At 42.2% G+C, this 25786-nt stretch overlaps 1 protein-coding gene across 1 annotated transcript in view; it reads left to right on the top strand.

The window, feature by feature from the left end:
• The window catches only part of KCNU1 (potassium calcium-activated channel subfamily U member 1), a 153013-nt gene that overhangs the window by 107470 nt on the left and 19757 nt on the right, over window positions 1–25786 (top strand). Inside the window, exons 20-22 of the mRNA XM_055567104.1 lie at window positions 17790–17886; window positions 21430–21654; window positions 22985–23171. Coding sequence (XP_055423079.1) covers window positions 17790–17886; window positions 21430–21654; window positions 22985–23171 — 509 coding nt within the window. The remainder of the gene's footprint in view (window positions 1–17789; window positions 17887–21429; window positions 21655–22984; window positions 23172–25786) is intronic.

Below are 25786 nucleotides of genomic sequence, written 5' to 3'. Positions count from 1 at the left end.
CAGAGTTATATCCTGTTTGTTCGCTAACGAATTCATCTTACTGCAGAAATGTGTGTGTGTGTGTTTTTAAGGAATTTCTAATACTTTTGCCTTTCTCAATGTTGATATAAATGTTTGAATTGGAGAAGTTAACAATATTTGCTTGCTTTCAAGCCCTTTCATAGGATGGTATTCATACTGGTTTCTTGCCACACATCAGAATCTGGTTTTTAGCTTGATAGGCTTTGATTTGCCCTCTGGGAAAAGATGTGTCCCAACCAAGCAGTTGTATATTACTTTACAATAAAGCCACCTAAGAACCTAAATGCTCGGATTGGCATGGCCAGCACATCCCTCCTTATTCACAGAGCAATGACAGGATCTTAATGAAGTTACCTAGCTCCTCCTTATCTGAAAATGAGGCAACTGCAGAGTCGACGTGAGGATTAGCCTAATAAACATGAAGCACCTAGGGTAGGGCTTTCCAGGAGTGCTCATTCAATACATGCCTGCTATGATGAAAGAGACGCTCATCTGCATGTGCCTGACCAACATGAAATTAGAGCAGAAGGGGTTGGTTGAAGGACCCTTAGGCTGATAACAGCCTGTTGCATTTACACGTCAGGCTCAGAGCCATCTTCCCAACCTGTTGCCACAGGAGTTTGAGTCCAAGAAGAGAAACTTTTCTTATGGTAAGACAGAAGATGTCAGATAGGTGATGTTGGTTGCAGTTACTCATTTCCTAGATCAAAGGAAGATTTGTTTAGAGAAGATTTTGTAGAAAGTATTTATTAAGTTCACTACTAAATCACAATCATATTAAACCTGTTATCCTGAACCTTTATTTCCCAAGGAACAGGGGAGCTCTGGATAACCCCCTGCTTTGTTCTCATGTGTGTTGCATGGTATTCATCCTGTGGATTTTATACTTTAAGATTCACCCATTTTTTCCCAGCTTGTGGGTGACAGGAACACACCTTGCTGTAATTACCATATATCTACAAGTAGATGGTGAATTTCCCTAAACTCATGGAAGGTGTAAACTATAAAGCAGTTGAATTTTGTTTCTGAATTTCTTGATAGTAGGAGAGATGCCCTGGACTTACTGTAACTTTCTTAAACCAGTAACATGGCGACACAACTGGCCAAGTTTACAGACAATGGCTTTCACCAGCGACTCATTCTCCACTCAGTAAGTCAACATATATTTACTGGGAATTCAGTGGATGTCCTCTGAATCATAATGTGCCAAACACTGTATTATATGCTAGATCACACACATGATCTGTGTTCTCATGCAACTCCAGCATGCAGAAGTTCTCTGTAAGCCTTGGAGAGGAAATGCCAATACTCTTTGATTTTCTGTCAATCTCAGTGTCATATGAGATACTTATATAGTTGCAAGATATCTTCAACTTCAGTGAATCTAAAGTCTTGGAATGAATCATTCTGGATAACTTTTCCCAGAACTTATCTAAGCATCGTTACTGTTTACATAATTTTAGGTCAAAATGTTCCTAGGAGCATAGTAGGCACTTTTCCTGATTCTCTATGGAAGAATGTATTGACTATAATTTAACCTCTGGATTATTCAGTTATTGTTCTTAATGTCAGTGATTGGATGTATCATAGTACACAGTACAGTTATAGTTAATTGAATCGGAGGAGAATTTGACCCTGCAGGAAGGCAAATAGAATACCTCGCTTCATCCCTTCTGTTGACTACTTTGTTTTTTTAATGAATATTTATTGCGATGTAATTCACTTACTATACTGTTCACCCTTTGTAGCTCAGTACAGTGGTTTTTTTATAGTCACAGAATCATGCAGCTGGCACATCTAAGTTTAGAACAGGTTCATCCCTCTGAAAAAAAACCATTCAACCCTTCCCACCTCCTCTGAAATCACTAATATACTTTCTGTCTTTATGGATTTTCCCATTCTGAACATGTTGTAAAAATTGAATTAGGTAGTATAAGACCTTTTGTTATTTGACATCTTTTATTTAGCAGAATGTTTTTAGGTTTATCCATGTTGTAGTATGTCTAGTCTTCATTCCTTTTTAGGCCTGAATAATATTCCATTGTATATCCAATACTTTGGCCACCTGATGCGAAAAGCCGACTCGTTAGAAAAGACCCTGATGCTGGGAAAGACTGAAGGAAGGAGGAGAAGGGGAGGACAGAGAGCGAGGTGATTGGATGGCATCACCGACTCGGTGGATATGAGTTAGCCAGGAGTCCGACACAACTGAGTGACTGAACAGCAAGAGTATTCCATTGTATCAGCCCACTACGTTTTGTTTATCCATTCACTAGTTGGTAAACATTTGAGTTGTTTATTTCCTTGGCCATTATTAATAATGCTGCAGTGGACATTCATGTGAAAGTGTTTGTATAGATACATGTTTTCAGTTCTCTTTGATTTATATCCAGGAGTAGGATTGTTATGTTATGTGATAACTCTATTCATAGCGTTTTGAAGAGCTGCCAAATTATCTTGCAATGCTGATACACCATTGATGATTATGCCAGCAATGCATAAGGGCTCCAATGTCTTTACAATCTCTCTGATACTTGCTATTGTCTGTCTTTTCTATTATAGCCATCCTAGTGGGAGTGACGGAGAAGGCAATGGCAACCCACTCCAGTACTCTTGCCTGGAAAATCCCATGGATGGAGGAGCCTGATAGGCTGCAGTCCATGGAGTGGCTAAGAGTGGGACACAACAGAGCGACTTCACTTTCACTTTTCACTTTCATGCACTGGAGAAGGAAATGGCAACCCACTCCAGTGTTCTTGCCTGGAGAATCCCAGGGATGGCGGAGCCTGGTGGGCTGCCGTCTATGGGGTCGCACAGAGTCGGACACGACTGAAGCGACTTAGCAGCAGCAGCAGCAGCAGCAGCAGCAGCAGTGGGAGTGAAGTGGTACCTCACTGTCGTTTTTATTTGAATTTCTTGGGGCCTAATGATGAGAATCTTTTCATGTGCTTATTGGTCATTGATACAACTATCAAGCCTTTTACCCATTTTTAATTGGGTTGTCTTTGTTGTTGAATTCTAAGAGTTATTTATTTTTCCTGACCAAGTTCTTTATCAGATATATATTATTTGCAATATTTTACCATATGTACTCTGTATGCATGTTGGGGAATGCCTTCAACACCCTAGCAGTGCCCATCTCTGCCTTAGCCTGTACTTCCTGCCTGTGCAGTCTCAAAGTCACCCAGATTTGAAGGTTGAAAGACGTCTCAGGTGTTTCCTGGATATCATGTGCAGAGCTTTGCACATGCGTGTGGTTGATTTAGATTCCTAGAATGAATAAGTTCAAAGCCCCCACCCCCATGGACTTATTCTCCAGCTTTTCTGTTTAAGGATTTTGATTAGCCTCTTGTTTGCCACGCTGTTATCTTTGCCTCAAGTATCTACAGTTTTAAACAACTGCTGCTGATCATTTTTGGGAAATTTCCCAGGAGATCCAGTTATTCCCACTGAGGAAACTTGGAGTCAGGTCAAATAAAGGCAAGTCCTGTGATGGGGTGTCTCCAGGGAGCCACAATAAGCTAAATGGTGACATTTTCTGTAAATAGGGCTTTGGGGGAAAGTTCAAATCCATTCTTCTCCCTCCAGTGGATGCTGAAATGCTGGTTTTCCCGCCCACCGTGATTGTGAGGCTTTTGGACTTCAAGGCTACCACAGAGATGGGGAGAGGGGATGGGAATAAGGCAAGCTACAATGCAACAAAACTTACCATTCTTATCAAAATCCTGTCATTTTTCTTGAATTGTATACTTCTCAGATTGCTTCAGGCATCTGGCTAATTTCCAGAGTTCTGAAAAAGTTGATTTTGAGAATTTTTATCAGTATTCTCATTGCTTTTATGGAAGAGCGGAGTTTTGGAGGTCCTTACTGCCATCTGGAAGTGCTTTTCTCCAAGTCCACTTTTTCTAGTTTAGTTTTATTATCTTTCTATTAAAATTTCAGTGATCACTTAAGGTGATATAAAACTATCTCTTTGCAGCAACTTCTCTCTTCAACTATAATTTGACACTTTTAATTTGCAAATCAAAAAAACCCAAGCATATTAGAATTAAAGACAACACGTGCAAAAATTTACCATTAGATGCCACATGGACTTTGTGATATTTTTAGTCTGTGCAAATGTTGTTTTAAAAAATGGTGTCAGGGTGTGTTCTAGTCAGGGACTAGAAAATTATGGCCTGCAGGCTAAATCCCCAGCCTACCACTTGTTTTGTATAATGGCTTGCAACGGCAAAGCAGTTTGTTTAATTTGCAGTGACAGTATTTCGTGGTGCTGACCGAATGAAATATATATTGATGGTATCAGATTAGGCACTTATCACAATATTCCTATTCAAAAGCACTTGTTACAATTAGAAAAATTTAAAAGACTATCTCATCGCAACAGAATTTGCAAACAAAGTTTATTTATAAGTGGCTCATTTGGTAACCAAGCAAGGGAAGTCACTGATTGTGAGCCAATTATATTGTCTGATTGCAACAACCAGCAAGTGTGTCACAGAAAATGAAATCATTTAATACCATTAATTTTCCAGCAATAATGGTTGTTTGAATAGTTGACCTTGGAAACTATATCAATAGCCATTTAAAAAATAAGACAAATGATTTTGAGGGGTTTCCCTTAGCTCATTATGAGTCAATAAATGTTACTGTTTAATTGTGGTGTATTAAAGAAACAAATGCCGAATTTGAAGTAACTGAAAAAATTATCCTCTGTGAATAGTCTGCATGGCACAATGTCCATGTGAAAATATATTCAGAAAAGGTGAGAAAATACTGATTCAGTACAATCTGAAGTGGAATCTACTAAGATGTATTACAACTGATAGTGATATTGATAAAAATACATGTGGAGCAGAAATTCAGTTACACAAATTTTCAAAACTTGTAAAATGCAAGGCGTGTACTGTGTATGTTTATTATATTCATGAATATAATATATGTATTTTTTAGTCAGCCAGTAGCTTGTGGAAAATATTTTAATTTATCCTGAGTTATTAGGTCAGCAGCATCAGTAGTGAACTCCATTGGCTCTTCCAGACTTCACCATTGTTAGTCCTGTGAATTTTTGTCAGAAACAGAAGCTGAATATCCTGACTTACCCTATTGCACAGCCATCTAAGAGCTTAGTAGTGGTAAGGATTTATTGACAGTTTTTGAACTCTGGGTCAAGACTGAAATTTTTCTGAATAAGAATTGTCCTTGATCACTTTTATTGATCTCTTCAGAATCTATCATTCACTGTTTTTCTTAAACCATCAAACATAAAACTAAAAGACAAAACAGCTTATATATGAAACTCGTTTTATGATAAAAGTCACTAAAATGACAATTATTGTTCATTGAATCACAACTAAAGTCATGCTCCTTATTCCCCATGATGTCAGAAATTAGAACTAATGATGCAATCGCTATTTCCCCACATATTTGTAGTGAATATATTTTCTGATCTCGTAAAACTGCCAGTTCCAGTAGTTAGTTCATTTGGATCTTGATGTGAGGGCAAGGGAAACATCTGTATTTTAAGTTCATTTAGCAGTGCAAGTAAGGAATTTCCACCTATCTTTCGGTTGCAAGTGATTAATCTGCCATACGATGGCATGCTAAAGGCAGATATAGACAGAAGGGTCTAATAATGTCTCCTAAGTGATGAATATTCTCAATTAGAATCATATGTTCATGAGGAAGTATCAGTATTTGGCAGTACCTATCTGTGTGAAAACTTTTTTCAAGATGATAAATTTTTGAATTAAATCTTGTTAGCATTAGCATGTGAGCATTTGCAATTGATTTTGATGATAACACTAATTTTGTTTGCCAGTTAATCAAAGTACTTTTGAAAATCTATTTCTTTTCATTATTAGATCTATAATAGAAAATTATATTTATTATTATTATTATTGGGGCTTCCCTGGTGGCTCAGATGGTAGAGAATCCTCCTGCAATATGGGAGACCTAGGTTCAGTCCCTGGGTTGGGAAGATCCCCTGGAGAAGGGAACAGCTCCCCACTCCAGTATTCTGGCCTGTAGAGTCCCCATGTGCAGAAGAGCTGGTGGGCAACAGTCCATGGGGTCACAAAGAGTTGGACATGACCAAGTGACTTTCACTTTATGATTATTATCATGAATATCATCAATGAGAAATTGTGAAAAATTATTTTCTGTCTTGCTGTATACCTACATAATATCAGTTTTTTCTCTTGGCCTGCAAAGCTGGCCCTTTACAGGAAAAAAAAAAATTGTTTTGATCCTGTTCTAGATAGTTAGGCTGACCACTATTGCATCAGATGTCTGGAAATAATAGGCACAAATTAATTTCAGGATAATTTTGCAAAAACATTAATTCTCATTCCAAACTCTTACTAAAAGTTTTGTGTTTAGATTAATAGGGTGTTGAATAGCTTGGGAAAGTAGAAGTGAATAAAGAGTGTCATAACATGCAGTTAACTCCTCAATTCAGTTCAGTTCAGTTGCTCAGTCGTGTCCGACTCTCTGCGATCCCATGAACCGCAGCACGCCAGGCTTCCTTGTCCATCACCAACTCCAGGAGTTTACCCAAACCCATGTCCATTGAGTCGGTGATGCCATCCAACCATCTCATCCTATGTCATCCCCTTCTCCTCCCGCCTTCAATCTTTCCCAGCATCAGGGTCTTTTCAAATGAGTCAGCTCTTCACATCAGCTGGCAAAGAATTGGAATTTCAGCTTCAACATCAATGTGAGAGACCTGGGTTCAATCCCTGGGTTGGCAAGACCCCTGGAGAAGGGAAAGTTTACCCACTCCAGTATTCTGGCTTGGAGAATACAGTCCATGGTGTTGCAAAGAGTCAGACTCCTCAATTATATAGCCTCAATTTCCCACTAAAACTAATATATATATATATATATATAGAGAGAGAGAGAGAGAGAGAGAGAGAGAGAGAGAGAGAGAGAGACACACACACACACACACCCACATAAAATACAAGAATCAAAGAGTCAAAGTAATCATCAAGACATCTGAAATTTGGTGTGGTTTTGTTCCACTTTTTCTCTGGAATCCTGAGCAAAGGAGAACAGGCCCCTGGCAGATGACCAAATAGAAGAGGCTGAGAAAAGAAGTCACAGGACATGTAGTTTATTTTCTCTTCTTTCACAGGGTGATGAGAGCTCATGCATAATTTAGAATCTTTTTCCATGGACATTTTGATATGGAAGAGAAAGATGATAAGAAAGAATTTGCATTCTTGCAAAACAGTCCGGAAATGACTCACTGGCTAGTTAAATATTACTTGTGTTTGTGTTAAGTAGCCATATAATTCTAAACAGATGCCAGTTTACTCTAATTTGTAAAAGCCAAAACTTCTTAGATGAAACCCGTGACAGTGCATCCCTTGGGGTCTTCCCGGGGCCGTGAAGAGGGGCATGCGTGCACTTCTCCCTGCTGGAGGACTCGTGATGGACCACTGGGTGCTCTTGTCCCTGCTGTGAGACGTAGCAAGAAAAATGCAAGTTACAGCTCACTTACATGCATTCACCATGGTTCTATGGGACAGGAGGCATTTCAATGTGTGTGTATTTGGTGGTGATTTCGTTTTTTGATTTGTGTAATGAGGTATAGTTGATTTATGGGCTTCCCAGGTGGCACTAGTGGTAAGGAACCTGCCTGCCAATGCGGGAGACACAAGAGACACGGGTTCCATCCCTGGGTTGGGAAGATCCCCCAGGGAAAGTCATGCCAACCCACTCCAGATTCTTGCCTGGAAAATCCCATGGACAGAGGAGCCTGGCAGGCTACAGCCCATACGGTGACATAGAGTCGAACACGATGGAAGCGACTTAGCACGCACGCATAGTTGATTTACAGCACTGTGTTAGTTTCTGCTGTACAAGGAAGTGAATCCGCTTAATGTATACATATATCGCTCCCTCGTGAACCTCCCTCCCCCACCCCACCCCTCTAGATCCTCACAGAGCCCCGAGCTGAGCTCAGTATGCTTTTCAGAAGGTTCCTGCTAGCTATCTATTTCACAAATGGTAGTGTACGTATGTCAATCTAATCTCCCAATTTTTCCCACCCCTGCTCCCTCCACACCATGTCCACACATCTGTTCTCTGTTTCCAGAAAGTGTATATAATCCTTCCCCCTCTCTCTTTCCCTCCCTCTCTCCTTCCTATAAATGACTGCACCCAAGTAGACAATATTGGGAAGGCAAACATGACTCCCCAGATTTTCCATCTGGACCTTAGGCAGTAGGGGTAAGTGATGGGGTATCCAGCAGGCCTCAGCCTCCAGAAACCCAGTGATACGTGTCACCTCTATAGTCACGCAAGGAAAGTCAAGTGCTTGATGTGCTGCAGGAACTTAATTTCAAACTGTGTGTGCATTCTCAATTACTAAGTCATGTTCAACTCTTTGCAACCCCATGGACTGTAGCCCACCAGGTTCCTCTGTCCATGGGATTTCCCAGGCAAGAATACTGGAGTGGGTTGCTAATTCCTCCTCCTCCAGGGATCTCCCCACCCCAGTGATCAAACCTGCTTCTCCTGCATTGGCAGGCAGATTCTTTCCCACTGCACCACCTGAGAAGCCCCAATTTCAAGCCAGAGGTGAACAGAACAGAATCAACATTCTGCTCCTTTCCCCCAGTTCTCTCTCATCTTTAATGTAAAGACCTAACACCCAGGGGACATCTCAGTAACAATGCTCGAGACCTGTCTTCCCCCTCTCATCCTGGGACTCCTCTCTCCCACCAAAGAAACTGGACTCTTAGCTTTCATCACTAAAATCAGCCCAAGTTTAATCACTTTAATCACAGCCATTTCTCTCCCACCAGAGCCCACTAATCCTAACTTTTCATCTTTAATCAAGGCAGACCACTTTTTAAAAATAGCCATCCTATAAAACCCAATGCAGGAGGAGGGCTTCGCATCACGACAGACGCCGAGCGGCCTCCGCCTCCATGCCGTCCCTTGCTTCATAACAGGTCACAGGTGCTAAAGAAAAATGCTATTGCACCCAGAATGCCTTTACTCCACAGGCTTCCCTCCAGAGATGGCTTCCAGATGTGGGGAAGAGTCAAAAGTCCGTGGCCCTCGACACATCATTAAGTCCTTCCAGGGTTTCCAAAAGTCTGTAATCACCAGCACACTAATAATTTGTCTCCATCTTGAACTTCAGCCTCAGGGATTTCAGAGAAACTAAGGAATGTAGATAAGAAGTCTCCGCAAATAACACCCTATTTCCAGAAAATGAATCCAGTAATATCCATATACCCTGGAATTATTTTATCTCCTCTACACAATTTGTGTCCCTTTCAATTTAATACCCCTCCCTCTCTTTCTGTCTCTTTCTTACACACACAGACACACACACACACACTCAAGAATATGTGCACACTCACAACTGTAACCGTTTGGTGATGGATGCTGTTTTTCCTCGGTCCTAATTTCTTGAGGGGGGAATTATTAGTAGTAATTGTCAAGGCCAAGCCTCTCGCCCCACTGCATAAGGAAAGCATTTTGTCACCCTAATCTGACCCAGGCTCAACCCTTTAAAACCTCAGAAAGTACATCAATATAATGAAAAACAAACTACTTTTCAGATATTTCAGTTTCCTATTTCCCACTTGTATATCCTCCCCGCCAAAACTAAATCTTTTGCCTGAAATATGCATTTGTTTCTTTAACGTGTTTTTTCTTTTTTTCTGTAATGTGTTTTCCTTTTAAGATCAAAAGTATTCAAGTAACTGACTCCATCATTCAGTTCCTAGCCCACTGAACAGGGAAAATTGTATCCCAAACTGTCTAAGGGAGGAACGTATTTTTCATTCCAATCTACTCCTGTGTTTACGGGGTCATTTGATATTTAGAACATGCTGGAAAGAGCACTTGAAAACACAACCTCATGCCACAAAGATTAGCTAAGGAAATGGTTCCCGGGAGAGGTGAGGCTTGCCCCCACCCCACCCCACCCCAACCCCAGGCTTCTCACCCAGGGCACAGTCTCCAGCCTTTATTAAAGGCATCCACTGCTCCGGGTCATGCCTCATTTGTCCTCACGTTGTAGGAAATCCCAAATGCAATATCCATAAAATAAAAAGAGATTTAAATGAGGATCCATCTGGGGAATGGGTGAGGAAGAAAGGAATTGTCCTTTTTTATCTTTCTCCTCCATCTCCTGTCTGGTAACAATTTTCAGTTCTGAGATGCCTGCATGAATGCTTTCACAGAATATGCTCTGCAGAGAATCTGTCAGTTTACACTCATCAGAAATATAGTAAAACTTAGCAGAGAGATGCTCGCATGTGAGCTCGGATGTGGGTTAATCTCATGGAAACACCCTCCCCTTCTTGCCTTCACCTGGGCCGGGGCCCTTCTGACCTCAGGTCTAATTTCTAAGGCAAGAGGATGGAAAGAAATGTCTTCGTGGAGATTTCACGTGATAAACATGGAAAATAGAGGCTGCAGATTTGGTCAACTCCATCTAGAAAGCAGCATTTACAAGCAAACAAAACGCCCTCCTTACGGCTGGCTTGGTTTACATCGGAACACAGTTACATTCTCCTGAGTAGACTGAAATAAGACTATGCTGATGTCCTGATGTTATCACCTCTCTTTTTAAAAAATACCATTTTCAGACTTTTTTTAAAAAGTCATACCAACACTCTTTACCACCAAAGTTCATCATTCTTCAATGACTTTGTGAAGACTTTACATATGCCAGGAATTAGGAGACAGGAACCAGAGGGAAGTTGGAAGGTGTAATTCACCAGAACCTACTTGTCTTAAAACATTCAGGACTCCAGTCACCCCACTGTCCTTTCTTCAGTTGAACATCAGCCAGACTTATCTATATATAGGTAGAAGTGTGGAAAGTTTTCAGGGTTTCCCTGGTGGCTCAGTGGTAAAGAATCCGCCTGCCAGTGAAGGAGACTAGGGTTTGATCGCTGGGTGGGGAAGATCCCCTGGAGGAGGGCATGGCAACACACTCCAGTGTTCTTGCCTGGAAAATCCTATAGACAGAGGACCCTGGTGGACTACAGCCCACGAGGTCGCGAAAGAGTTGGACATGACTTAGCGACTAAACAACAACAGCAGCAATGTGGAAGCTTTTCTGGGCTTTCAAGCTTTCCAAGGCTTTATTCTTCCTTCCTCCTTCTTCCTTTCTGTCTACAAGCTTTTCAGATTAGCAAGGAAAGTATCCCCATTCTAGCTGTCAAGTGACCAGTATTAGTACTTAAGCCTCTTGTCTGGGACACTAGAGTCTTTAGCCAACACAGTCAGTCACCCTAGCTGCCCCACAGTGGATTTCTTTTCTTCTTATTATTAATTTTTATTGGAGTATAGTTGATTTATAATGTTTAGTTTCTGCTGTACAGCAAAGTGAATCAGTTATACATGTATTCACTCTTTTTAAGATTCTGTTCTCATATAGGGTGGCTTCCCACATGGCGCTAGTGGTAAAGAATCCACCTGCCAATGCAGGAGACACAAGAGATGTGGGTTCTATGCCTGGGTTGGGAAGATCCCCTGGAGCAGGAAATAGTGCAGAGAATCTGACACGACTGAGCACACACACTTGCACACACTCTTATATAGGGTATCACAGAATATTGAGTAGAGTTCCCTCTGCTAACAGTAGGTCCTTATTAGTTACCTGTTTTATATGTGAAAGTGTTAGTCACTCAGTCATGTCCGACTCTTTGCAACCTCATGAACTATATAGCCTGCCAGACTCCTCTGTCCACAGAATTCTGCAGGCATGAATACTGGAATGGGTAGCCATTCTCTTCTCCAGGGGATCTTCCCAACCCAGGAATCGAACCCAGATCTCCTGCATTGCAGGCAGATTCTTGACCTTCTGCATAGCAGCGTGTATATGTCAGTCCCAATCTCCCAAATCATCCCTCCCGCCTCTGTGTTTCTTATTCCTTCTCCTTCCCTAAGATTCCCACATGAGAACCAAGAGAGCTTTGTGCTTTCTAGATACCCAGCCTGCTGTCAAAGTATGTCACACCCCATGAGATTTTGTGGTGGGTTTTCTCACTTTTACCCAGTAAAGGTTTCTCAGCAAGGAGATCCGGTCAAACTGGAGGCTGGGGGCAGCACGGAGCCTGGTGCGTGCTCTCCCCTTCTTGCTGAAAAGGATGCGACCCCTGAGGCCTTTCTATGAGGGAAGGTGGGATAGACCCTTTGCCTTCCTGAGCTCCCACCACAGTTACTTGGTCCTGAAGGCTTCTCGGAGAAGGCAATGGCACCCCACTCTAGTACTCTTCCCTGGAAAATCCCATGGATGGAGGGGCCTGATAGGCTGCAGTCCATGGGGTCGCGAGGAGTCAGACACAACTGAGTGACTTCACTTACATTTTTCACTTTCATGCATTGGAGAAGGAAATGGCAACCCACTCCAGTATTCTTGCCTGGAGAATCCCAGGGATGGGGGAGCCTGGTGGGCTGCCGTCTATGGGGTCGCACAGAGTCGGACATGACTGAAGCAACTTAGCAGCAGCAGCAGCAGAAGGCTTCTCAGTGCTTCCAGGGGCCCTTTTCTGCTTGCCTATGCACAGGTTTATAGGTGAAAGGATTGCAAAATTTATCGATGTTTTTACACCTTAGGTTTCTCTCAAAGGTGAAAATAATGCTTTGAAATGAGTAAATGGAGACTGGGTGCAACCCAGAAAAATGAAATCATAATATGACCATAAAGGCTCATATTCTGAAGTTTGACTCTAGCATGCATGTGTGTGTGTGTGATGTATGTATATGTGCGTAAGTTTGAGAGAGAGGCGGGGGGAAGCAGAGAGTAGGCAAAATGCCCTCATGTTCCCCAATTTTAGGTGATTTCCTCTCTCCCAGAACATACCATACCATAAAAATATTTTTTTACCATAAAAATATTTTTATGTTAGTCCGAATTGATAATAAGTGACTATTTCCGGGTTAAATATGAACTGCAAAGCCCTGTCCCTACGTCTGTGCTGAGTCCTTGGGGAGAAAGCAGCCGTAGCCCGCAAGATTCAAAATCCTCCGCAGCTCCAGAGGCATCTGGGACTGAAGATTGCCCCCTCTATTTTCGGTGAGAACTTGAACACTGCTTTCAAGAAGCAGTAGCAGTGGGTTTTCCCAAAGATTGAGCCTAGAATGGCACTGGAACTCCCCGACACAGGGACCCATTCTTCCTCTCCTCCCCAACACTCGGCCAAGGGACTTGTCCTTCTCCCTGTGCTAAGACTTGACGAAGCATGTTATTTTTATTCAACTCAAGTCTTGAGCAAAAAAATATATGGTTCTGCATCCAGGCCAGCAACCTCTCTCCTCAGAATTTACAAGCCACCTGTGGAGTTTTAGAGAGGTTTTACATGGAAGGGTGGCAAGCCAGGGTTTCCTAACACATCCAAAAATGAACCCTGCAAAAACAAACCAAAAAAGGAACTGTGGGTGCCTTTTGAACTTTCTAATAGATGTTGTGATCAGTGGAGGATCTCCTCTATTGGATCATTTTCAAGAATAATCAGAGTCAAGAATGTTTGTTGGAGGAAATATGGAAGCCGACTTACATTCTGGGAAACCATGCTTCCCAACCTGGCCCTGAAACCTCGCCCACCTTGGACATAGAGGTTTCCCTGCACGGCTGGATCTCTGTCACCTCAGGCGCCACCGCTGGAAACCAAAGGCGCGTGGTCCCTTGTTTCTATTTTCCTTTAAGTCAGGGGTCTCCACTCCCAGAATCTAAAGCCTGATGATCTGAGGGGGAGCTGATGTAATAATGTTCAAAATAAAATGCATAATAAATTTAGTGCACTTGAATCATTCCCAAACCATCCCCCCACTCAGACTATGGAAAAAATCGTCTTCCACAAAACCAGTCCAGGGCACCAAAAAGACTGGGGACGGCTGCTAAGGGACAGGATTCATACAAGATAGGTTGCTGTGGCCCTGGGCAGAGTAGCAGTTTTCTTCAGAATGGTTCCAGAGAGCAGAGAGGAAAGAGCCTGCCTTCCTTAGCTGGGACAGGTCCAAGCTTGGGTTCACAAGATGTTTGCTTCATGAATATCAAAGCAGCCTGAAGCAAGGCAGTTGTCAGGAAAGAATGCTGATGACTTCCTCCCGGTACAGCTCCGCACGTCCCGGGTGGGCGGCTGCCATGCTGTTCCCACCCAGCACACTAAGCCCATCAGCTCCCCAAGGCGGAAGGCGAAACCTGACTCCAAGGACATGTCAAGGTTCAATGCCTCCTGGGGTCTCCCCGTTGGAAGTTGGTTCTCCCACTTGGCTCGGACAACAAGAAGCTGGTCTTATGACCAAACCCCCACTCTCATCCCAAAAAGGGCCCTCTCAGGGGACTCCCACCTGGCTTCTTGCCAGGCTCTCTTACACAGAAAGTGCCCTCACCCAAGAGGCTCCTCAGGTTGCTCTGATAACTTGGATGGTGCTGTGTGGCTACCTCTCCATCCAACAGACCCGGCCTTTATGTTCCAGTCCTGGTTTCTAAGTCCTCAGACTGCTGGTGCTCCACATTCTCATGGATGATTTATTCGTCTCTTTAGGGAAGTATATTTCTGCAAGGATCATGTCATTTGTGAGGCATATGGCAGGAGGGAGCTTTAGTTAAGGGGTGGTGAACTGAATCGCATCAGGTTTTGCTTTGGCGAAGACACCAGATGGATGCCTTTATGATGAAGTGGGTCTCCTTCTCAGCCTTCTCTTTAATGCCGGTCTCCAACAGGTGTTTCCTCTAAGGCCTATCTGTTTTCCATAACGTCGGAATGAAGAAAGACATTGTCTGTGACAGCTTGCGTACATAGATCATGCTTTTTATTATGATAGAAATGTGTACAGTGACTTATTTGCTACTCTGAGTCAAGTTAAAATGTGCTTGGAAGGAGATCATCTCCATTTGCCAAAAAGGCATTTCATTTCCAGACCAAGGACGCTTTATTCATTATGGGGGGTGCACTTGGGAGAGGAAGAACTAGAGGAAGTGGCAAAAAAAAAAAAAAAAAAGCTGAAGAAAGTGAGCAGAAGAGTAGGGGCAGTTGTTGCAGACTTGGGCACTGAGGGCCACCTCCAGACGGTAACTTAGCTACGTTATATTAGCACCTGAGGCATAGTGTCGAGAAAGCTACACATGATGGGAGAAAAAGATTCTATGAATGAGTAATACAGCCCGTTCTCCAAGTCCTGATAAAAATCAAAACCAGATATTGGTCTTTGGTGTGTTCCCCTTAACCATCACCATGGTCCTGTTTAGCCATCACCGTTAAGAGTGTGCCTGTTTGGCTCGTAGGGTTCTGGGTTGGGGCTCATGACTTATGGATATTGAAACCACAAAAAGCCACGTTAATTTGAATGAACAAGGTAGCTTATTTTAGTCAAGCTGACTTTGAGGCTTATATTACAACGTCTTCTGGCTAGGTAGATGACTGGAATCACTAAGCTTGTAGGGAGATTAAATGGAGAGGAAAATTAAGAATTGCACCTAGTCCTTGGCTGATCTCATCAGCAATTAGCCTCTCTGCTTTTCTAAACCCTTCCAAACCCTTCTGCCTCAAGCCTCCTACCTCAGCTTCTCTATCTGCGTCCTCTCTCTATCCCATTACTTTAGATCTGACATGTCAATCTAAGTTCCTTTGTCAGAAAAATTATGGTTTTACATAGCAATTTAGAAATTAACCTGGTCAAAGCGAGCAAAAATTGCTTGTTATATGTTGGAGTCTGAGTTTTTGACCAGGTATCGAATAACAAGCTGTATTAATTCACAGAGAATACCCCTAACCCATCAGCACAAAGAGAAATAGGTCATATTACTCTATGGATGAAGAGTAGAATCTCACAGGACAAAGCTGTCTTAAGCTACTGGTTACCAGGGCTGAACCCATAGTGTGCCATGGTACAGTATGTTGGAAAAGGCATCGTAACAGACGTGTTTAAATAAGTATAGGTAGTTAAGTAAATAGTAACATTTCTGTGGTCAAAGAAGTGCGTGAAACACTGAATTATACAAATTTCAAATGATATCTCTTTTGCAAGACTTTTCAGAACCTTTCATATGCTAAGGTGTGGGGTAAATTTCAAAGAGGAGTTACTGTTCTCAAAATTTGTTTGCCTCCAGAAAACATGTCTTAGGGACTTCTTCAGTTGCTCACATTATGGAATATTTTGGAAAAGGTAATTGTGTTAGAATAGGGCTGACTAATACTGTGGTAGCAACCAAGAAACCTTAGCGGCTTAGCACAACCCATATTTCTTGTTCATGTTACATGTCCAACACGGGCCAGGAAGGCAAGGAATCAGCTCCACATCGTCACTCGTATACTCAGGCTGGTCATCTCTGCAACGGGTTAGGAGGAGGTATGGAGGCTCACCTGAGGACTTCTCCCTATGTCAACCATCACTGCTCACATGTCATTGGCCAGAACGAATCACATGGCCTCAACTAACCTGTCCATCTGCTAAGGCAGGAAAGGAGAATGGGAAATTGTGAATACCAGTCATCTCAACCTCATCAGTATATTCAAGTGTCAGGTTTCAGTCTGTTAGCTCTTTGAATTTTATCCGTGAACTAAGGGGTAAAGTCTCTGAAAGAGACAAAAATGCTCAGCAGATATTTCAAATGCTTCCCGATTCCTCAGCCCCATAAAGCCTGCAGGAGCCCCGTGACTCGTTCTGGCCAGTGAAATGTGAGGTACAATGGCTGGTTGACTTGGGCCAAGGCAGTTAAATGCCTGAGCCTGACTCTCTCATCTCTTTCTCTTCTCTTACCTTGATGACAAAGGAGGACGTGAGTTCCAGGGGGGCATGCCAATCAATTTAATATGGTAGATCCTCTTTCCCTTTAGGACGCTGAGTGACTGTGTGGAGCAGAGACACCTGTTCACCTCAGTAAAATGAATAGTGTGTGTGAGAAATAACCCGTGTTGGATTAAGCCCTTGGGATTTTGAGGTTGCTTCTGCAGACTGTGCCTGGATTCTCTCAACTTGAATAGTCCTTTCTAACCCAAACCTCTCGGTGATCCTTTTAGGGTGTCCTTTCTTCTCTCACAGGCACATATTCCTCGGGATGGGAGTGGAATTTTTCTAAGCCTCCTCCAGCCTTTTTGGTGATTGACTCTATGGCATGACAAGTGTTGTGGCTGACTGCAGTGTGGGGTGATCATATGGAAGGGTTTGCCAAGACTTAGACCAAGGTTTGAGCAAGTTTTAGTCAAATGCAGGCCAGTGAGATGCAAGCTGTAAAGGATGAAAAATGCATTTAATGAGTAAGGATGTTTCAACCAGGACCCATAAGAAAAGATCTGGACAGGAGAGGAGAATAAAACAGGCTAAGGAGAGAGATATAGCACTCATGACTGGATCTCCTAACCCTTTAAGTTCTAGATTTGGGTACACAAAACATCTCTCATGATCTCTCCCAAACAGCAGTAGCATCAAAACAGTAACAAAACTAAGGGCAAAACTTAAGCAGACATAACTACCTTTAGAACACATCTAATCTAAGGTAAAAAGAGAGACTGGTATGTCACACACACACACACACACACACACACACGTACGTGCACACAATTCTTGTTGGCTTTTGCCCCAACGTGCTTAATGTGCCTTCAGCTTTGAAGACATGACCCCTTGCTGTCCTTCAGACATGAATCTTTATTCTGGAGTCTCACAGACCTAAGGTTGCTTTCCCTGTGTTATTCACTTTGGGCTCAGGGCTCAACGAGTTTGGTATCAGGCATTGTTAACCAGAGCCCCGAGTGTTCCCAGGCTAACTGTCCCTTCTCCACATTTAGGACTTTTTTCTGCGAAACGGAAGAGGAGTCTGACCGCCTTGATAGCAGCGGCATGTTTCACTGGTGCAGAGCCACTCCTTTGAACAAGATGATTCTGGTAGGTGACCTGGCGCCAAATCTCAGATAGAATCGAGCTCCTCTTAGGGTAGATGGTGTCCTCCTGCTAGTCATAAGCACCTGCCCTTTCTCTTTGTAAACTGTGCATTTTGAAGGAAAAATACAGCCTCACAAGCCATCTAAATGTATGCAGGGTAACAGATGGGGCATTTGACAACAACCTTGTGGGTAATATGCCAGGGTTTAAAACACGTTAGCTCAGATTCTTCAACCACTTTCTCCTTCCTTTAATAGTTCAGCTGAGTCAGTTATTCAGAAAAATGTTCTCCTGAAACTTTGCTGTTTTGCTAGTAAATCTGGTTAATTTACATGTACCAGGGGGAACATACTGTTTACAAGAACTCTGCAGTCTTTCTTTTTTTAAAAGTAGATAAATGTTTCCTTAATTTATTGTTTTAAAAGTTGGGATTTTTTTAAAGTATTTTTTCTTAAAGCTGGTTATACGTATACTGAATGTATTAGCCAAGGATGTAGCTCTGTAGTGCTTGGTCCTCCCACACCACACAGCATGGGTGAATCCATATAGATGTAGAATTCTGTCCTTGATTCTGTCCTCCCAAGGAGACACACTAACTCAGTTCAGTGAAATGCCAGCAACCAAGATGTAAACACCTCAGATCCTAATCCCAGGCTCTGACACCCACTTTCTCGATCTCCATCTATTCTCAGAGTTAGAAACTCAAGTACAATCGCAGTGGTTTACTTTCAAGCAGTAGCTGGTAAATTTAACTAACAAAAGGTTATTTTTTTTCATTTAAAATAAGCTAATAAAAGATTACTTACATGTTGTAAGAACCTTGTATAATTTGTTCAGCTATGACTAATTGATAACTATATATTTTTCTTGCTTTCCAAAAGTAGTTTAGTTCACTTTTTTCTGTTACACACACACACACACACACACGCAATCCTTGTGCTCAGTGCCAATGTCCTGACAAAATACGTTCCAGTTCTTGTAAAAAGCATAATCAATCATTTGATCAGAAGCACAAAGTTGTCAGACCTGTCATATCAACTGGAAAACTATTAGGACTGCCGAAGCTCGTCATTTTAGAAAGTATGTCTTATTTTAAATGAAACAAATATCCGTTGAGCAGGAAGGCAAACATGTTTTCAGTGGGAGGGACATCTTTAGAAAGGTTGGGAGGTGACTGCAGATGGAAGCATTCAAGAGACCAAGAGATGGAAATAGCAGATGTTTCTTTATCCCCTGTTTAGTAAGTCCCCAGATAGCTTGCTGAGAGATGTCCCCTTATGGCACTCGATGTGAAATATAACTGAGTCTTCTGCTGAATTTAGAAGGGCTTCTAGTTTAAGAGGTTCTAAGAGTTTTGAAACTGTGATCATAGAGGAGAAATGTATAGGTTGCAAATTTCCGGCCAACTTTGAACTTGGTTCGATTTGCAGAAAAGTAACAACGTGGAGCAAATAGTGCACTCCCCTCTTTCCTACCGAAGCCACCATCTTTCTCAGTGGGAAGACAGTTTTGTGCCACAGTTCCCTGGAGAAATTGCCTTGCTAGCTGTGCCCGTTAATGCCCTATGCCATGTATCTTGTTCCTAATTGTTTAGTTCTACTCAGAAGAGCAATTTCTGGACTTCAGAGCTGTTCCATTAAATACTGTTAGAGGCATCATTATTCAAGTTAAAACTAATCAGATTAGCCAGAGACAATTATTTAATGGATTTGGTTAAGATTCATATCACTCTCTAGAAAGGATCTCCAGACGAGTAGCTTCGTGTCCCCTCACGGGGCCATTCCCTTCAGAAAGAGTATTTCCCAGTCTATGCTAATAGAACAAACTCTAATTGTTGAGATGTCAGATGTGACTTATCTATCCTGTTAAATTTCAGCAGCCCCTGTTTCACAGAAGCTTGTGCTTTAACCAGCGATGGACTGGCATAAGGATGAATGATACATCCCTTTGAAATATTTTGAGTTTTCATCTACTCAGGAATGTAAAACACTCTCAAGCAGGAACGGCTTATCAATGCATTTAGCAAGTTCTCTACCAGTTTCCAAGAGTCCTTCTCTGAAAATCTAGGAATTCAGTGTGATTCAGATTGGATTAAATAGTTATTGAAAACAGTTAAAGACAGAAGTACTGAAATTTCAACCTATTATCCCATTTCCACAACAGAATTAACTTTTATTTTTAAATGATTTAACTGTAAAGAAATTGGGGGTTAGAAAGGCTAGCTAGCTAGTTTATGGTCATACATGAATGACAACCAGAATACAAAATCAGTGCTTTTTCTACCTGTCCCAGCACCATGAGAGACGACATTGACTCATTCCCTGAAATCAATCACAGAGACTTAAAATGTTTCTTACAGAAATATTCCTTTAAAAAATATTCCTTTCAATAAAAGCGACTTACTGTTTTTAAAAGTCTCTGTGAATGTGGGAGAAACCTGATCTAAATATCCATCACATACATTGTTTTGTCTTCAGCTTAAAAGTGTAGGAGAGATGCTAAAAATCGGCCATGCTGATAAGATTCTGAGGACATAGTCAGATGATTGAGATGAAATAGAATGTTTGTAACCTTTTATTTTGTGCATTTTTCATGATAACTTTCCTCAACTCGGGAGTTCTCTTGAATCCATTCAGTGTAGCAGGTGGAACCACATGAAGTTGCCAATAGTCAACCATTTTTGACCCAGAAGAAGGCAATTTCACATGGTTCAAACTAATATATGTGTTTTCATATGTATGAAAATCCACCAAAAACTGCATCATACTGTACAATGTGGTGTAATTTTCAAGATTCACTAGAAATCATAAGTTTAGCAACAGGATTTGGGATGTTTTAAGTTTTCAGGGAGTTGTACAATAGTGTGTGTGTGTGTGTGTGTGTGTTAGTTGCTCAGTCACGTCTGACTCTTTGCAACCCCATAGACGGTAGCCAGCTAGGTTCCCACGTCCATGGAATTCTCCAGATAAGACTACTGGAATGGGTTGCCATTCCCTTCTCTAGGGGATCTTCCCGACCCAGGGATCAAACTCAGATCTCCTGTATTGCAGGCAGATTCTTTACCATCTGAGCTACCAGGGAAGCCCACCATAGCATGCTGCTGCTGCTGCTGCTAAGTCGCTTCAGTCGTGTCTGACTCTGTGCGACCCCAAGCCCACCAGGCTCCCCCATGCCTGGGATTCCCCAGGCAAGAACACTGGAGTGCATATATGAGGCTAAAAACATGTAATGAAAATGAGAGCTATTTTCCCCATTTGGTTCAGTGGTTTCACAACTTGAGGAATGATACCAATCTGAGTTTTCACGGAGGCACTCCAAGCTAATATAAAACTGGAAAAAGTGAAATAAGCAGGAACACCAGGAAAAGATATAAAGTATAATTGTCCATGTTCCATGTTATTAGGAGAAGTTGCAGAATCTGATTACCGTTATGAAAGTGCTAGTGTTAATATACCTGGAAGAGTTGGAATGTGGGGAAGGAGCCTTCTTTAAGGGACTGTCATCTTGTTTCTAAAAATGACCAGAGTCTGGCCTGCTTGTGCTTAGAAACGAACTGACAAGGCAAAATACGAGTTTCGGGACCACATTGTAGCATGTATCTTTGGAGATGCCCACTCAACACTGATGGGACTTCGGAATTTCGTAATGCCATTGAGAGCTAGCAACTATACCCGTCAGGAGCTGAAGGACATTGTGTTCGTTGGGTCTCTGGATTACCTGCAGAGAGAATGGCGATTTATCCGGAATTTTCCCCAGATATACATTCTGCCTGTAAGTGTCACAGTAAGGAATAGTGAATGGTTATAGTGATTATAATAATAACAGTATATTATTATATATTATATATATATTACTATAATACTAGTTAAGATTAATCATGATACTAATAATACATCAATAATGTATTGTACAGTATTTTATACAATTATACAGTGCTTACTGGTACCAGAAATGGTTTGAAGCAGGTTGCACATACTAATTCACTTAACCCTCCAAATAACCCCATAGTATAAATTTTAAAGATGCTGAACTGTAGGCACAGAGAAAGGAAGTTACCTATCCAAGTTTACACAGTGGTAAGTAGCTGGACTAGGATTTAAATCGACATATTTTCATGTTTATATTAATGACCATGTGTGTGGCCTTTATGTAAAGAGTTTCTCTGCATTTCTGAATCTGTTTCTGACGTCGTGTCTACACCTGAGCTGATCCTAGCCAGCCTTCCTAGGCTGTGCTCTGCAAACTCGTCTTTTATGGAACACATAATGCCATGTGGTCCTTGATAGATGTATGAAAAGGAGGAATTCTGAGAAATGAGTCCATTAGGCCCCTGTGGCACTGTGGGTTGTATTTGTCTTTGCTCTGAACCAACATAGATCTGTATCTCATTATAGGCCACCATTTTCCTGGATTAAAATATACATAGGCAGTGTGAGATGCACCAAAGCGTTTGATTTTTCAAGAAATGCTATCAATATATCAGAAATATTCTTTAAAAGCAGTTGTCTCAGGAAGCAAGTTGTATTGCTTTTAAAAAAGTCACCCTAAAATTCCCTGCACCACCTCAGTCTGTAGAAAGGGAGGAAAGAAAATGACCAGAAGTCTCCAGATTCAGCTGGTGTCAGGAATCACCAGTAACTGCATCTCAGCCACCTAATGGTGGGACCAGATCTCTCCCTATTTCTCCACCAAAGGAGCAACTGCCACTTCACTAATTAATCCAGGTTCCAGGTGGGGCCACCTACAAGCAACATTGTGAGGATGCAGAGGTGACCTTTCGATCTTTAGATGTGATGTTTTCCTCACCACTGTTATCCTTAGTTGTTGTCGTTCAGTCGCTCAGTTGTGACTCACTCTTTGCGACGCCATGGACTGCAGCACACCAGGCTTCCCTGTCCTTCATTATCTCCGGGCATTTGCTCAAGTTCATGTCCATTGAATTGACAATGCCATCCAACCATCTCATCCTCTGTCGCCCCCTTCTCCTCCCACTCGAGTCATCTAGGTGACTCGATGCCAGCTTTGGTTCAGAAGCTTGCATCATCCCCAGTGCACCAGCGCCATCTGAGAAGTGTCCTCTCACCCAATTTTCTCTCCTTAGGGATCTGCGCTCTATTCCGTAGACCTCCACGCGGTCAACATAGAGGAGTGCTCCATGTGTGCTGTCTTATCCTCCTCCTGTAAGTCACCCAGTAGCCCGACTTTGGTGGACACAGAGCCCATCATGGCCACGCTCAACATCAGATACCTGCGAATTAGCTGCTCGGCCCGGACACCCTCAGGGCCACGTAAGGACCACACCCCAATAGAAAGGGGCTGGAGAGGATAGGATGAGGAAAGAGAGTCAGCTCCTCTCTAAAAAACGCTCATGATGGGGAGGAGGAGAAATGGAGCCAGATGGCTTGGAAAATCCCATCCAGCTCTGAATCCTGTACTAGGATTAGTGGTTAGTGGACAGTTCAATCCTGGGGAACCCTAGTCCAGTGAAAAGTGACGTTCATCTCCTAACTGGAATGCACCTAACACTGTTTTCTCATATTAAGGAAAATCATGGAGTCGTAAGTGCTGTTTATTGTTATGAATCAATTATCAGTGAACATGGCCATTGGTATTTCATTATTGTTAATAACAAGTATTATTATTGCCAGTTAGTTCTCGTTGGAGCTAGTAGATGTTCAAGTTACTATTCTTAGTTTTGTGCTTGGAGAGAATGAAGCCTAATTCTCTTTCAGTCTTCAAGATACGTTCACTACATGAATTTTTAGAAGATTAGCACTAAAGTCCTTTCCAATTTCTATAAACTAAAAGTGTCACATTTCAGCTTCAGGTTGGGAAGAGATGGTGAGAAGTGGGGAAATCGCCTCAGGATGGGGTTTGCGTCTCTTCCTCCTTTGTACTCCTCTCAGTACAATTATGGTCATTCTGTAGATGCCTGAAGTGAAAGTTGTTCAGTTGTGTCCAACTCTTTGTGACCCCTTGGACTGTACAGTCCATGGAATTCTCCAGGCCAGAATACTGGAGTGGGTAGCCTTTCCCTTCTTCAGGGGCTCTTCCCAACCCAGGGATCGAACCCAGGTCTCCCGCATTGCAGGCGGATTTTTACCAGCTGAGCCACCAGGGAAGCCCTTGTGAAGCATCTGTGGATGCGTAACATGCACTTATTAAATCAAAGTAAGTGGGCCAGTAGGTGGACTGTGAGGAGTTTTCATGCATCTCATTTACCCAAAATGTGCTTCAGGTATATTCCTGTGGCAGACTTGTGGCTTTCCTTCTCCCCGAATTGGGAAAAGGCTTAGCTATCAGTCCATTTCTAAAAATTGATGACTAGCCACTTAATATGAAAATATGGTGAATAATTTTCAGTATTTAGAACAGATTCTCAATTCATGAAGTGAACACAACCCTTGATTGGAGGTGCCTCCCCACCCCAGATTCAACTGTTTCCCTTGGGGATGTGGATGCTTCATATTAAGATAGGGCACTCCATCCTCCAACCATGTGGCTTGCTGACCACAGCTGTCCTACTTCACATGGATCTTGAAGAGGGCAGACAGTCCAGCCTTCACAAAGCTTTCATGGTCATGACAGTAGATGGACATGTTCACGAGTGAAATCAGGAAACCAAAAGACCACTCTCTGACTCCTAGTACTGTTGCTAGGAAGGAAAATGGAGGGCTCTTGGGACAAAGGAATAAATGAATAATCTCATCAAATCTTTGGTGGGTGAATTAAGTCAGCTACTGCATAGACCTGCACCACACAGCCAAACACCACTCAACCTAAACCGGAGTTTCAGGGATTTTTGTTAAGTGAAATAATAGCAAAGCAGTTCCTGAATATCAAACCACATTGAAAATCCTCACTAAGAAAATGTGAGCCATACCTTTGCTGAGCTAATCTGGAGATGCATACAAATGACATTGTGTTCTGTATGTGAGTCCTTAGCTTAGCAATTAGGGTACTCAGATTTACACAAAATTTGTATGGTGTGTGTGTGTGTGTGTATCGTGCTTTCAACTTTCTAAAATTGGACAGAGAAGTGTTCACTCTGAAGGCAATGTCATCAATATACAGATGAAAACGCTCACTCAGTAACAGCTGGGGGTGGACTGTCATAAGCCACCTAGCTAATCATCGGGTGACTTATCCTTCTATTATTTTTTAATCTTACATCCTATACAGGCTAACCCATATAGAAACCTATGATTTTACTTCTAGTTTCTTTATTATATATCTAGTGATTCTTATCGTCTCATTTACGCATTTATTCATTCAACAAGAATATATTCATTTTGTATGTGTCATATACTCTGCTGCAGGCTAAGTTACCCTTAAAAGAGCAAATGATGAGTTTAGTAGAAAGAGAGAGGGAAAAGAGGGGAAAGGGGTTGGGAGGGAGAAAGAGATGATGAAGGGATGTCAGAGTGTTTGAATCATCATGAGGTATGAGTAGGTGCTCTCCCTAATGACAAAAGGGACAGTTTAGAGAAAAGTATATTGTGTAGACCTTGCTTATTTCCTTGTGTGGTTGTCAATACACCCATTGTGTGATAAGGAAATAGAGGTCCGGACAGGCTCTCCTGTGCTACCTAAGAGAGGTAGCCAGCAGTAAACTCAGGTTGTGCACACATGGAGATAGCCAAAGACTGTCACTCAGAAACCTCATCAGTTGTTCTGGCATCACAGGAATCTCCCTGAAGTTTGCATAGAGAAATTCCCAACCCTCAGAGAAGCCTGATCAGTTCTCTTAACCATTCTTCCCATTTCATACTAATATTCCCCTTGCACCAGACCAAGCAGGTGGCGATGGGAATTATCACCTCCAAGAACTGAGAGTATAAGGGATTGTGAAATTTCACAATTTCACAGTTGTAGAAAGGAGGGAGACAAAGGAAGGGAGGGA

Source organism: Bubalus kerabau, chromosome 2, assembly GCF_029407905.1.
Source record: "Bubalus kerabau isolate K-KA32 ecotype Philippines breed swamp buffalo chromosome 2, PCC_UOA_SB_1v2, whole genome shotgun sequence".
Classification (NCBI taxonomy): domain Eukaryota; kingdom Metazoa; phylum Chordata; class Mammalia; order Artiodactyla; family Bovidae; genus Bubalus; species Bubalus kerabau.
This window is presented reverse-complemented; position numbering and strand designations above follow the sequence as displayed.